Below are 15,855 nucleotides of genomic sequence, written 5' to 3' on the forward strand. Positions count from 1 at the left end.
GATTCAAGTGAAACCCCGTCAAAATGTAAATTTATTACAGCAAAGTCAATAAACTAGAATTATTTTTTTTAAATGCGGAAAAAAAATAAAAATAAAAACTTTTTATTTTATTAAAGTCGTTAAAAATGATTTTAATATATATAATTATAAAACTTTAATATATATATATATATATGGCATAATTTTAGTGTTATATAAATACATAGTTCCTTTTAGTTTTATATTTTATATTGACTTCCAAGAAACATAAATTAGACTTTACGTGAAAGTTTCTATTAAATCATGATTATTATTTGTAACGTTGATGAAAGTATAATTTTTTATTTTAATGAAACGAAATTAAGTCTTACCAAAATTAAAGGGGCCGAAGAGGATTTTTCCTTAAGAGAGGGTATCGGGAACGGGGAGGTGCGGGAAAAATGGAACTCTTACGTGGATTAAGATTCATTGACCCATACCCACACCCACACCAAAGTTATTTAGTTATTTCACATGACTACATTCTTTTTCCTTCTTATTTTATTTTAAAGATTGAATAGAAAACATTTAAATTTAGAGAAAATCATCTCTCATAATATTGTGCAATATGAAACAAGTCATTTCTTGGCTAAAGCATTAGGTCATGAATTAGCACAAAACGTTTTGGATTTTCTTCTTTAAATGAGCACCCTTTCACTTTTAATTAGTTTATTCCATTCTATTAATGGTAGACAAAGAGAATTCAAATTAAACCAAATTACCTCCATTTTTTACTACTTTAGTTTATAACCACAGTATATGTTACAGCAATCTAGAATTATACTCTATTATTCTTACAAGACAATAATGATTGAGAGAGGCATGCATTATATATTTGATAATTTTAAGAGAGTTTTAATAATTAAATTATACTCTTAAGAAGCTTCATCATACCTTTTTAAATACTTGGTATCAATATAATTAAGAGGTATATAATAATAACTCTTCCTTCGGGTGGTACTGTAAAATAGATGAGATTGATAGGTAGATTAATGGTCACGCTATGCCCACCAAACTTACATAACGATCACATGACTGTTTTTTCATTTATTTTAACTCTTAAATGAGCATTTATAGGATCACAAGTAATTTGACAAAAGAGACTTAAAGCATTTAAATTAGGTTGAGAAACTCTAACTTAATTTTTTGACGTTTCTTGTTAGTCGTTTACCTTTGTTGATCCAACAATGATAAGATCAAAAGTTTAAGATAATTACATTTAATGTTAACTCAGTATTTTTCATCATCTTTAGATCAACAAAAATAAACGATTTACTAGGAGTGTCGAAAATTAAGTCACATTATCCTAACCCTTATATATATCTTTTTCTCTTTTTAAATTATTTTTCTTCCATTCTAGGTTATACTAAAAAAACTTTACTCTTTCTCCCTATGCCAACTCGACCAATACAATCAAATGAAGGCAGAATAGTGGTTCATCAACATAAAGTTTCGATATTTACTTGTTGGAGAAGAGGAAGGGATTTGGGAGGATGTTAGGAACCCAAATATGGGATGATTGAGGAGATATCCAAAATGGATACGATGAGTAGAATTAGGCATTTAGGATATCTTACAATTATGGTATCTTTTAAATTAGGAATTACAGTTACTCTATTATGCTATTAGAATAGGAATTACAGTCATTTTGTGAGTCATTTGGAGTCAAGTGTAAGACTATATAATAGCTTAAATCTATATTGCGGTTATCAATGAAGAATTTTGTTATAATCAACTAGTAAACACAAACTAACCACCAAATTCAACAATCACAAAGATTCACACAAATCACACCAACAAAAACATAAGATATACCGTGGTTCACTTATCCAAATTAGATAAGCTACGTCCATGTTGAGCTCCGGAAATGGTTGAGCTCCGGAAATGGGAGAGCTCGCTGCACTACTTATTATCAAGATTCAACCAAGAACAAGTACAAATCGAATCACACTCTCACTGATTACAATCAATCTTATCAGTAACTAATCCTAGAGATACTCACCTGGAATCCCCAAGAACAAGAGCAAAGAAGCCCTCCATAATGACTAACAAATCACTCAATCACACTAGTTACAAAGATTAATTCTTAGACCTATATCAGAGAGAAAAACGCAAATGTAAAGGTTCTTTAATCAGAGAAAAATGCTGCTGCATTTTACTGTGCAGAACCTCTTTTATAGTGTTGACTTAATGTAGCTTCTCAGCCATCAAATTAGATTTAATCCAATGATAAGGATTTGTTTCAGCCAAATGCCAAACGCTGCGTTTCATTAAACTTGAGAGATGTCTTATTTCAGTCTTCACTTCAACAAATTTTGTCAATTAATCTCTCTATCTCTTGTTCTTGGAGGTTTTTGTTCCTCATATAAACATATCCTATCCCAAACCCTATCATTGGTGCTCTCGTTCTTTTTCTATGGCAGATGGAACACGTATTTTGGATAATCAAGTGACTGAATTTAAGGCGGCAGCAACAACATCTTTCAATTCACTTTATTGTGATTTGATGGTTCAAATCTGGCAAGTTGGACATTTAAGGCTGAACAATTTTTCAATAACCTTGACACACCATCTGAACAACGATTGATCTGTTCTTTGTTTCACATGGATGGACTAGCTTTTTCTTGCTATCATTGGATGTCTTCTAGTGAACAAATTCATTCTTGGGATTCTTTTTTACAAGCCTTGGAGGTTCATTTTGGACCCTCCAAAATTGTGGATTATCAAGGGCAACTGGCGAAACACACGCAGGCAAATGGACTTCAACTTCGCACTCCGGAAGATCTAGAAGACTAGGTAATCAAGTTGACAGCTATTCAGTCTTTGCAAGGCACAAAGCTTGATTCAATGGATGTTCTTCTCAATGAAATTTCACGGCAACTCCTAGTATTGGAATCCTAGTTGGATAAAGCCATACAACAACCATAACCAATGGCCTTTTCCCCGAAACTGAAAGTCATTTCTCAAGTAGGCTCCATCAGCCATTCTTCCGATTATGTTGCGATTGTCACTGGCGACCAACGTACTGTTGACCTTCCTTTGGTTCCTCTCGGTTATACTACTAACAATCCTTCACCACTGTAGACACCCCTCACCCAGCCTTCCACGCGTTTCGCTCTCTCCTTGGCAGTGTTGCCCAACTCTCCACTTCGAGTTGGCTATCATAGCATCCTTGGCACGACCTCTGAAGCCGTCACTGGGAAAGCTTATCCTAGATGGGAACTTAATTTGGTTCATCATCTTCTCTTGGATTTACTTGGTGACCAAAAGGAGTCTCTCTTTAACGTGTTGATTTTTTACCCTGGCGATGGAACATTGGTTGTCTCTTTATTGCCTTGGCCCTCATTTGTGCTAACTGATTTCTTATGGTTGATCACGATTAGAGGTCTTAGCTTCGACAACATATACAATTTATGTTGTAGTACCCTACAAGCTTGAGGACAAGGTTGATCTGAAGGGAAAGGCAATGTTAGGAACCCGATTATGGGATGATTTAGGAGATATCCAAAAAGGATACAATAAGTAGAATTAGGCATTTAGGATATCTTACAATTATGATATCTTTTAAATTAGGAATGACAGTTATTCTATCATGCAATTAGACTAGAAGAGTCCCTTTGGGAGTCATTTGTTGTAAGGCTATATAATAGCCTAAATCTAGATTGTGGTTATCATTGAAGAATTTTGTCAATTAATTTCTATGTCTCTTGTTCTTGGAGGTCTCTGTTCTTCATATAAACAGATCTTATCCCAAACCCTATCATTCAAATGTTAGAACTCAAACCCAAGAGAGAGTCCAACTCAAAAGGCTAGCCTGATAGGTGGGAGAACCCCTAGCCTTAAGTACCACACTTGGTGGGTGTGATATCCTGATGTGGGATCCTAACATTGCATCCCCCTCCCCCCCTCTTTCAAGAGCTGACGTCAACGGCGGCTTTCACTATATCGACACTAACCTGACGGTAGCCCTTTCCCCTTTTGGGCGGCTTCACTCACCTATCGATTATTCGATGTAGCACTCTCTCCCAATGAGAGCCCATTGCACCTTAATCTAGCCTATAGGTAGCCTTTTCTGCAACCCAACTCTCAAGGAAAAGCACTAATGTTAGAACTCAAGCTCAAGGGAGAGCGCAACTCAAAAGACCGACCTGATAAGTGGGAGAACCCCTAGGCTTAAGTACCACACTTGGTGGGTGAGAGATCTCGATGTGGGATCCTAACAGAGGAATACCCATTCCAAGGGTAAGGGATGGGTGGAAATTCATTCCTTGCCTCTGTTTCAAATAAAAATTCCCATATTACCTTTGAAACATTTTATTTAAATTTTTATCATTTAATAATTTAGTAATTATTTAAATTAAAATAAATAAATAAATTATCATTCTACCCCAACCACTATAACCACGACAATCACTGGCCAATCACCACCATTGTCACCAAAATCACGTTACTAGAGTCATCGCCGATGCATGCAAGACTGACAGTCAAAGACATATCAATTTGGGTAGTTTGCGACTGCTCACCAAGACTAATGGATGACGTGAAGCATGATGGTAGTTTCTGTTAGGAGATCACGCTGCAGAAAACATACTTTTGAGATGAATAACATAGGAATAAAATCACTCCACACAAAGAGACACGATATTTACGTTGTTCGGCATAACCTGCTTACGTCCATGGGTGAGAGAAATCCACTATCGATATAAACAAGTACAAACACCATAACCCCGGTATATAAATAGAGCGGAAACAATTCTAGTTTCTAATGACGCTTAATCTAATACCTATAGTAAAAATGATTCCAGATTCTAAGACACTCTCGTTGTGTTGAATAACCCTTATATCAAATATCACATTAATTGATTACGTCTTATGGGAAATCAATACAAGGGACAAATGAGCTTACGTATCCTAGTAAACGTAAGCTCATTTGTCTCTCGTATTGATTTCTCACAACACGTAATCAATTAATTCTTCTTCATTTTAGAAAATTATAAAAATTACCATCACTAATACTTTCCTTCTAAATCTTTGGTAAACCACCTTGTTTTAGGTATATCACATTATATCTATGATCCTCAATCAAGTTTTAGTTTTAGTTGTATTGATCTTCGCCGTTTTGTTTCGTCTTTAGAGCCTTCAATTCAATCAGCATATCATCTGATGATTAATAAATGTTAAAGAAATTGTTTCTATTTATTTACTAATTTGGTGTCATTTTTTGGATTTAAGCGAAATCATTAAGTAATTTAAAATGAATAATTTAATAAAATTATGAGTTCAATATTATATTGTAGCTAAATATTTTACTTTATTTAATGGATTTAAGCAAAAACACTAAGTAATTAAATGGTGCCTTCAATGCTTTACGAGATGAGCTCCAAAGGTCCTTTCGATTCCAAGTCAAATAATGATGTGAAATCTTCCATTAAATTTCAATCTAATTTTAAATAATTAAAATCCAACGGACATAACTATAACAATCATAAGTGATCGCATTAATCAATTTCTTATATTGAAAATTAAAATAAGAATTTAATTAGTCTACTAATATTGTTGGGCCATTAGCCCAACCTTAATATAGCTCTCAAATTTATTTTTTTGGAACCCATTTTAAACTTACAAATAGGCAAAAACAAGGGTAATCTCTTAATCCCCCTAAGGTATGATAAAACAACAATATCCCCCTAAAGTTTTGGAAATAACAGAAATCCCCTCAATGTTAAGTTTTAGGTGTTAAATTAAACGGTACAATGGTAATTTGGTAATATTTGTTAACTCATAACTGAGTAAATTTTAATGGTTCACTAACAATTAATTAACAATAGGAAAAATGTTGTTATTTTAGAAACCTCAGGGGGATTTTGTTATTATATCATACTTTAGGGAGTCAATAAAACCCCCAAAACAAAGGGAAGTAATCTATGATTAGAGCCGATGGTGGATCATGTCGTGCTAAGGCCCGCAAAAATTTGTGTCTTGTCTTGCCACATTGGCCCACCAAATCGAAGGGCCCACGACACGACCCTTTATATAGCATGTCGTGCCGCATGTGCATTCCTTTCTTGGAGTGAAAGCGAACACAATCAAAACCATTTGAAAGAGCCTCCAAACGCTGATATGATATTATATTTGTATTTAATATAATTATGCGCATGAACCATGTAAATCGGTATAAGGATCGTTGGGTTCAAAGGTTTATGAATCAAATATTTTTGATTATATTCCACTGCATAAATCTGATTCGTATACCTACAGTAACCTGCTGGCTGGTGCATTTTAATAAAAACAAGTTGTGTAGAATTTTAATTGGAAGAGATGTCAAATGAAGATAATGAAGAACAGAAGGAGAAGAAAAAGAAAATGGAGAATCAATAGCAATCTGTGCTAGATTCTTCATCTGTTGCAGTAGCACCTACGAAAATGAAGGATTATAAATCCTAAGATAAAAGATTCAAAAGCATTGTAACAATCATCTAAAAGTTGAAGATTGAATGGGATTTGAAGAAATTTTTAAACCAGCAAAGGGATTATTGTATATGAATAATAGTGGAAAAGGGTTTTTTGGGATAAAATTTTTAAACCAGCCAAAACACCCCGAATTGGGGTGTTTTATAAACTCCTCAAAAATACACTACACTGGTTTTGGAGGTTTTTTAAACCAGTCAAAACCAGTCCATAAAAAATCTGGCAAGTAATAGTTTTTAAACACCTCAAAACCAATCTAATTAAAAACCCCCTAAAACCAGTGAAAAAAAAACTCTCAAGCGACCCCTAGAGAAGTTGAGATTCTATTCTAGAAGAAGAAGATGGAATTTTGTTTAGTCGGCTGTTTAGAACTTATATTTTCAGGTTTTTTATTTTTTTATTTAAAGTGGTTCGGTTTGGGTACCCGGTTTATTTTTACAATTGAACTGGTACTCAAACCGAATATTCGGATACCTATTAAACTATTATCTAAATCCAAACCGGATTTTCGAGTACTCGAATTTTTTAGTTCAATTCGTTTCAAGTATTGGGTTCAGTTTAGGTAGAGGGTAATTTTGCACAACCCTACTAAATATCATACTAAACCAATAATAAAGTAAGCCTAGTAAACGCTAACAAATCTCTTCTTAAATTTCATAAATGCAAATTCCTTGAAATTTAAAAAAAAAAAATTACAAAATAAAATGTGATACGAAGGTTTGTAAAAGTTGTCTCGTGATACTTTGGGGTTAAAATGTAATTCGGCCTAATATCTAATAAAATCTCATCCCTCACATGGCCTTCCATCAATGCCACACATATATAAGATAAAGTATTAATCATAGTGGGTAAGGTTACCCCTCATTTTGTACCGTTAGATCAAGCCACGTGAGTCTTTATCACAATTCAAAAGTTAATAAAAGTAAGGATACAAACTAGTGGGTAACCTTATCCTCCCATAAATATTCTGATGTTTAATATAATAAATAAAAGAAAAGGAAGTTTGTTGGAAAGATGAACAACACGTGGAGAGAAATACTTAATCACCCCTGAAGTTTCAGTCAATTATCTTGATCTTACCAATTTCATTGATTTGTTGAAACTGTCAACTAAAATTAAAATGGTAGAAACAATAGTGTTAAAAAATGCATAAACATATTAAATAATTATAAACAATTTATTTAATATGTTTACAGAGCATTACCATTTAATTGGTTTTAGGAGTGAGTTTGGTAATAGTCAACTAAAACCCTAGGGAAAGATGCAATTAACTCACAACACGTGTGAAAGCATCCTTAAGAGAGAAGTGAGCCGTTGGAGAGGGAGACACGTGAGAATAAACATGTTAGTCAAATACATCAAAACGTAATGTGCGCACTATTCTAGCATCTAAATAAGACAAATTTCATTTCAATTTGCATTCACATTAACATCTACATTTATCCACCCGACCTGCTTTTCTAACTTTTGGATATTTTTTATTGTTTTTTATCTATAAATACTCCACCCCGCTTCCCCTCTCACTCTCATTTCATTTTCTTTGCTTTTGCTTTTGTTTTCATTGTCAAGTCAATTTGCTCAAGATCAAGTAAGTCTTTCCTTTTTCTCCTTTTTTTTTTTTTTTGTTCTTATTTCTTTATGCATTTTTAATTTTTATTTTAGCATATCTTTTACTAACACGTAGCGATATTCTGGTTTATTCGTTTATTTGCGTAATATTGTTTTAGTTATTAACGATTTTTCAGTTATTTTAGTTGTGTTATAAGGGCTGATCTGGGTGTAGTTGAGATGTTGAAGTTTGGTTTTATATTGAAATGCGTTGGATTTTATTATGTTGAAAAGTTTTTACTATTTATGTACAACTATGAATAGAATAATACTATACATACATTATTCTCATACAATCTTTTTTATACAATATTACATGGCAATACGTGATTGGGTGAAAGTTTAATTTTAATTTTAAATTAGTCAATCATATCTTGCCACATAATGATGTATAGGAAATATTGTATGAAAATGATGTATGTTTAGTATTACTCCTATGAATATAGTGTTTGTGTTTATGAGTTGGGTTCCTTCTGTCAGTGATTTGGAATGTCTAATTTAACTTTGTACAAAAAACCCACTTTTATAAGACTCAACAGTTGTGTGTGTTCTTTTTTTTGCTCCATGGTCGACTTTTTTGTTTAATAAATAATGTTGTAGACTTTTGTGTGCGGTAGCTTCATTTTGAAACCTCTTATTTAATAAAAGAAATCACACCAAACGCTCACCAGTTTTTCAATATTGTAATGAATGATGATTAGTAATGAGCCATAGATTTTCGCTCCCAGTACAGGGTTTTAGGTCAACATCCAATAATTATTAGAAAGAGATCCTAACAGTTGATAGATATTTCAGAAGGTAAATATTTTTAGAATTATAAATAATTGTCAAACATACCAACAAAAGGGGTTTGATTTTCTCTTAATTTAATTTAATTTTTTTTATATATATTTAAGTTATGATTGATATTAATAGCGGTGAGTATATATCTAGAAATTTGACTGTAAAAATAAAGAAAGAAGAAGAAAAGAGAAAGAAGTAAGATCTGTGTTGGATGTCTATCCACTGAACCGAAAGGGAAAAAGAAGACAGTGACTTTCACATAAAATTGAATATGAGGGTATTATATTATATCGTCGATTATGATTTTGTACGGTGTGCTTACGATTCTTGTGAAGTGGGCACCTCTGTCTATGTCACATGAATGAAAGTTAACGACTTTTTCTCAGGCTTCATATTACTTTTTCACCTGCGTATTTTTTAAATAAACGGTGAATTTGAATATTGAATAGTTAAATTGGGAGTGTTAGAAGGGAAAATTTAAAAATTTATAAAAAAACTCTATAAGTTTATTAATTTAATTAAACATTTTAATATATAAATTTTTTATAAAATGATAAAAACACCCCCACCACAAGCAATATCAGATTTCTGTCACCATCGTCGGAATCTGGTTAAAAAATTGTGTTACAATACATACCGGTCAGATCTGGCAGGTATGTCGTCGATATGATATTTTTCGACTAGATCCACCACGAATCTGGCTGAAAAAGGTTAGCTCTACTGCCAGATATGACCGTTGACGACCGCAAAAGTCCATCTTTGGCAGTCAGCTACGGCCAAAGATATGGCTGTCGTTGACTGACAATGACGACCATTTTTTATGGTCGGATGTGGCCGGAAAATGCCAGATTGATGAATTACCAGCCAATTCTAATTGTAGTATAGACCGTTGTGACAGATTTCAGTTACCACCAATGGTGGTTGTCGGATTCTAGTAAGTATGGGTGGGTGGAAGCGTTTTTGTTAATTTTTAAACTTTTTTCTTGGAGGTATTTATGAAATTAATAAACTTAAAAGGACTAAAAGTAATTAAAAAATATACTAATATTTCTCAAATAATGTGCCAAACAATATTTTGGGAATATGGGTAGAAATATGGAAGAAAATGCACCCAACAGAAAACAAACTCAATAGGACTTTTGAAGATAGAAGATCGATAAATCTTTTGGTAATGAAAGGTTAAATTTTGGTGACTGAAATTTATCAGAATTTGATTTGGGAGGGGCAATTACATAAATCTTAACTGTTCGATTGCTTGTGATTGACATGATCGATGAGAGTATGATTTGAAGGGTTTCAACGAGTGATGATTAAAAAAGAGAACTTAAAATATAAATATAAATAATAAAATAATATTTTAAAAGCTGGACGCTATTATTTAGATGCAAAATGTCGTCTACTCAAAATTTTATTCTAAAACTTGGTGTGAATTCTTTGTCAGCCTGCGGTCATGTTGGACCTTGGAAATGCTTGGATGTTGAAAAGGTCATTCGTTTTCTTTTCAATTTCGTTAAACAAATGCTTCATCGTTTTTATCCAAAGAAAAACTTTATATCACACCGCCATTATACTGCTAATGAATTTTGGTAAAAGTTTCAGAAATTTCACCTTAAGTTTCATGGATCCTTCAATTCAAGTTTACAAACAGACAAAAACTCTGAAGAAGATTGAATTGAAATGTCTCATGGTGAAACTTGATGGGGTTTACCAGACCCTGTAAACAGTCAACATTTGAATTTTGATTGCCATTTAAAGAGAAAGATAGGTTTATAAGACATGCTAACGACTTATTTCATGTAAGCTAGAAATTAGTACTCAGTCTTAAATAATTGGACCCACCTCCCATTGTTTCCAGTAGACTTGATGAATTATTTCTGGAAGTCTGGCTCCATGTTAGGTAGAAATATAATTTCGCCATTGATAGTTTACTCGACTTATAGTCACATACGACCATTTTGTTATTTACTCTAGTAATTACTAAACTCTGAAACATTGGATACCAAACTCTTTCCTGGAATCCATTATTTTCCATCTCAACAGTCATTTTATGTGGGATTATAACGGGCACAAATAGTCAGGGGTTAAAGAGTCTAAAATGTTGAAGAATCTGGGTTGGAGAAGCCAGTGGAGATTGGTAAAATTCCACTTGTCTGCCATAACTTCTTGTTTCTAGAAAACTGAATCTAACCCTTTAAGATTAATGCAAAATCTTTTTTAAATTTAAGTCTTCAAATGATAACAATTGCTTCTTCATGTGTGAACGAGGAGAATCTAACATAATATTAAGGATAAATTAAACAAATTAGATGGAGTTTGATATCCATTTGGTTGCTTGTTGAGGCCCTTGCCGTATAGCCAAAGAATTATTAAGGGAAACAACAAGAAGACAAAGAGAAAGCATGATTCATGACCCACTTGCATTAAACGAGTCGCATGTTGGTTTCATGGAGCGTCAAGGATAAGGCACCACTGGTTAGCAGATAGCGTCAAGGATAGGGCACCACTGGTTAGCAGATAGACTTTGAGGGATTATTAGCGACGAAGAAAATTTGGGAGGCTGGCCTTGAAAGATTGGGTTGAATGTCCATTTCAGGAGTTATTTTCTACCGAACTTTTTCCCACTAATCATGCCAAATTCATTGACCATTACGCGTTGGTAACGAGACTTAATTGTACTAGTTTCCATCAATCTTGGCTGAGTTCATGTTATCGTTGTCTTTTTCAAACTTCTTTTATAGATTTATCTGACTTATCCCCTTGGTAAAGGCCAAGATTCCCCATAGCTTCCCATATGAGACTCCTAAAAGGCTAGAGTGATCCATCCGGACTCCATAAATTATACTTGAAAAAGATAGTTGGACAATATATTCCATCTGAGAGGGGACCCAGAAGACAATTTGGTTTGCTTCTGATACAACTTGTATGAGGCTAATTTGTCCTATCCAAAAGACCATCTCCTTACTCAAAAGGAGACCCATCCTCCTTAAAAATGTCCCCCTTAATCGTTCAATATGGCACAATCTCCTTACTCATTCTTTGAACCCAGTCCTTTGATTCAATAACAGAACAAAATTTGCACTAACATTTCTGATTATAAAGGCAAAAGAATTGAGTTCAAAATAAAATTCTAGAATAGATTAGTAAATTCCTGCAAATTGATTATAAGGGTTTCCATCCTACACTTGCATCTTCTGATCAGTCAACAGCCAAATTCATAATAAGTATTTCTATAATTTACTGAAGTAGCTGAACCAATATCCATCAGTTTTAGACCTTGGACATATTGTGAGTGTTACACTTGTTCACCCTCCATTTTAATTTGACATACAGAAATATACAGCATTGTTTGATGCCATGACAGTCACATATAGCAGCATGGCTGCATTTCTGATTTACCTTTCATTAAAACAACTTTTTCTGAATTAGTATATGCATTTCGGCCATAATCATTGTGTCCGCCTCCAGATTCCATGAACTCTTTTTCCGTTATGGTTCCTATTTCTGTTTAGCTAAGTTAGAAACTTGAAGAGAATTTGATCAGTAACTTACACCATACAAGAGGTAAGAATCATGAATATTGTCTTCATAGATTGAGGCTAGCTATATGTAATAAGAGAAATATATATAGGGGTGAGTTTCTTAGGCAATGAATATACCGGTAACATATCAGATGGCAAAGCCTATATAAGCGAGTTTTAAACATCTTGTTACAGTTCGGTCATTGGTGTAAAATCTAATTTAGATAAAATCCTAAGGTGACAAAAGGTGATTGGAGACTTTCCTGCAAATTTTGTATTTTAGTCCGGGGATCAGAAGAGGCGTGATTGCAAGGTTTCAGATATGGCTTAAATCTTTAAGATCCTTCTCTTTGTTGGACCTTTATTTGGGCCATCTACTAGATTCTCAAGCCCTCCAAGTTTTAGCCCATACAAAGTTTGCTGGTACTTTTGAGTAAATCCTGAAAGCAACCATGTAGCATACAGCTAAGAAGTTGACATAGTATGTGAGATTGCCTAGACGGGATGGAATTAGAGCCGCGTTGAACTGATTAAAAGCTAAATTTAGGCACTGCAGATACTTAAGACCGAAAAGTTCAGCTACATTCTCAATTCCACAAGAGACTGATTCGATTGCTCAAGTCAAGACCAATCACAGGGCCAGCTGCATCGTAATCTACACCGCTCCAAGTGCTGCAATCTGTGCTTTGACTCCACTGTACAAGACGTACCAATGAAGTGGAGCTGAATACGAGGTTGCCTTCATTTGGAGTAACAACGAATTGCTGATCTCTTTGACGGAGACCAGAAACCAGAATCATGTAGACTTCTCATTGAAAACTAATTAATAAGCAAATTCTCATGACTGAAACTTGTAACGTGAAAGGAACGATAGACAAGGAAATTTAGGAAAGCAACATTTTGTTAGATTTTCACAGACGTTCGTAGAACATATACCGTAGACCTTGACTTTTTGTCAGTTAAATGCCAAATTCCTTTCATAATCACTTACAGCAAGAATATTGAAAAGAATTTGATGAATAATTTACACCATACAACAGGCAAGGTTCGTGATTATCTGTAATGATTTGGTGCAGACTCTAATTTAGATGATATCCTAGAGTTAACAGACGGTAATTGGAAATATTCCTGAAAATATAGTAATGGTGTTGTTTAAGTGCGAGGATCTGATGGAGGGGGAATAATGGAATTCATTGACCATTGACCAACCTGAGTCACGGAAGATTTTCTCTGGATAATTCACCACCCAGTAGCTGGTATTTGTTATTGTCCACTCGAGAATAAATTCAATATTTTACATCACAATTCATGAAGCTTTGCTTTGTTGGGTCTTTATTTGGGCCGTTGAGTAAGTTTCTGAGGCCTACGTATACTCTACCCCATTTGAAGCATGTGAAAACTAATTTTATATAGGAAAATAATATAGTCACCGACGGTAGTACACCGAATGACATGGTAAAATCCTAAACATTGATTAATATTAACAAGTCATCGACAGTAGTGTACCGAATGATGTAGTAAAATCCTGACCGTTGATTAATTTTAACTTAATATTAATCAACGGTCAGGATTTTATCACGTCATTCGGTACACAAATTCGGTGTATTACCGTCGGTGGCTGTAGCATTACTCTTCTACATAATATAGGGTTGCTATATTAAAGGTGGGCAAACGGGCGCGGTCCCAAATTGGGAGAGACCAAACCCAAATTGGCTAGGACTATCTTGGGCCCGTCACTTTTGTGAGGGCCCGAACTGATGCCAAGCCAGGGCCTGGCTTGTATAAACAAATTACATTTTTAACTCCTAAATTTATTATGCAATTTATATATTATAGTAGGTTTTGATTATTTGTTAGGGGTCTTTTGAAATTAATTGGGCCTGAGCCTGGGAGGAAGGACCGTCTTGGGCCCGATCACCCTTCCCTAAGGCCCGGGCTAGTCTCGGGACCGATCTCTATGGCACCTCTATGCCACATCAAGTAGCATCTCGTTCTATGTTTCTGAAATATGGAAAATTATGTCGCTGAGTATGGAGGGGATTAGGCTGGCAAGAATTAATGATGTCGCAGTTCTTAAGGTTTATAAATAGTTCCCTGTTTTAATGTGGGTTAGTTTAACCCACATCTCATTTGGTGATCCAGTTTTTCGCATCATCAATAGGATTACATTTGATTAATTGATCTTAGATAACTATCACATGAATAGCGAATATAGTTAGAAAATTAAGAAATAGGGAGATGGATAGACAAGACAGGTAGACCAAACGAAGATAACTAAGATGGTTAAGAGATAAAAGTGTCAAATCAATTAAGGAGAACCATAATTAAAGCCCAAAACTAAATTGCAAGAGGCTTTATTTCTAAGCTCATGAAATCAAATCATAAACAACTTGAAATTCTAATAATTCTAATGGCAATAACAAATGAAATCCTAATCTTAATTAAACAATAAACATGAAATAAAGAACTTATAAATGAAACAGAACTCCAAATTATGTACTAATATCCTTCATTTTACCTGATAAATTTCACCTTATACTTGCTGATGAAATCATCATACCATTTGTTTACCTTCTTGGAAAACATCAAGGGTGCAACGACAGCTCCAAAGCCCACCGCGAATCCAATCTCCCTCGTTATAAACAGCCAATCAATTTCACTGTTTGGTGAAGCTGGTGGTGGAGGTAGTAACATGCTGGAATTTGTTGTGTAATTATTTGTCAAAGGAGGGCCATATAATCCTTCATTACCTGCAAAAGAAGATGCTGAAAATGTTTGGAGCTGAGTACCTGATGGGATCCTTCCCGCAAAGTGATTGTTTGAGAGATTCAGGACTGAAATGAAACTAAGGCTTGCAAGCTGTATAGGGATCACCCCATTCAGCTGGTTAGCTGATAGGTCCAAGGACTCCAGTTGTAGTAAGTTCCCTATGGATGATGGGATTGGGCTTGTGAGAGCATTATGTGACAAGTTGAGAAGATGGAGGGATTTCAATAGTCCGATCTCTTCTGGCATTGGCCCTTCAAAATTGTTGTTTGACAAGTCAATGGAGGTGAATAATATTAATATCTTCACTAGCTCCAGCTCCAGACCTTTGCTGGTAACTGTTACTGCATCTTGGTAGTACAATTGGCCGAATGTCAGGAACTGAAATTGAAGGTGTTTGATTTGTGACTGTGCTTCATCTTCATCAGCCATCATTGCTTTCCAGGTTAAGTACTTTCCTGGTATTGTTCCATTAAAGTTGTTGATAGCTAATTCGACAATCTGAAGCTTTGGCCAGGCTCCATTAATCTCTTGACAACTGATGTTCCCATAAAACCTATTTGATCGCAGGACTAGAACGCGCAAGCTGGAAATATTCTTTAACTGACATGGGAATGTATCATTTATTTGGTTGCTACCAAGGTTCAAAACCTCCAACATTGTGCAATTAGCCAGAGATTTTGGAACCATCCTT

At 34.5% G+C, this 15,855-nt stretch overlaps 1 protein-coding gene across 1 annotated transcript; it reads right to left on the minus strand.

The window, feature by feature from the left end:
• Nucleotides 1–14,909: 14,909 nt before the first annotated feature.
• Nucleotides 14,910–15,593, minus strand: LOC116138709 (receptor-like protein 19). The gene has a single exon (XM_031424393.1). It carries the CDS (start codon nt 15,591–15,593, stop codon nt 14,910–14,912), a length of 684 nt encoding a protein of 227 aa, XP_031280253.1.
• Between the last annotated feature and the right edge of the window lie 262 nt (nt 15,594–15,855).

This window comes from Pistacia vera, unplaced genomic scaffold (assembly GCF_008641045.1).
Source record: "Pistacia vera cultivar Batoury unplaced genomic scaffold, PisVer_v2 Contig343, whole genome shotgun sequence".
Classification (NCBI taxonomy): domain Eukaryota; kingdom Viridiplantae; phylum Streptophyta; class Magnoliopsida; order Sapindales; family Anacardiaceae; genus Pistacia; species Pistacia vera.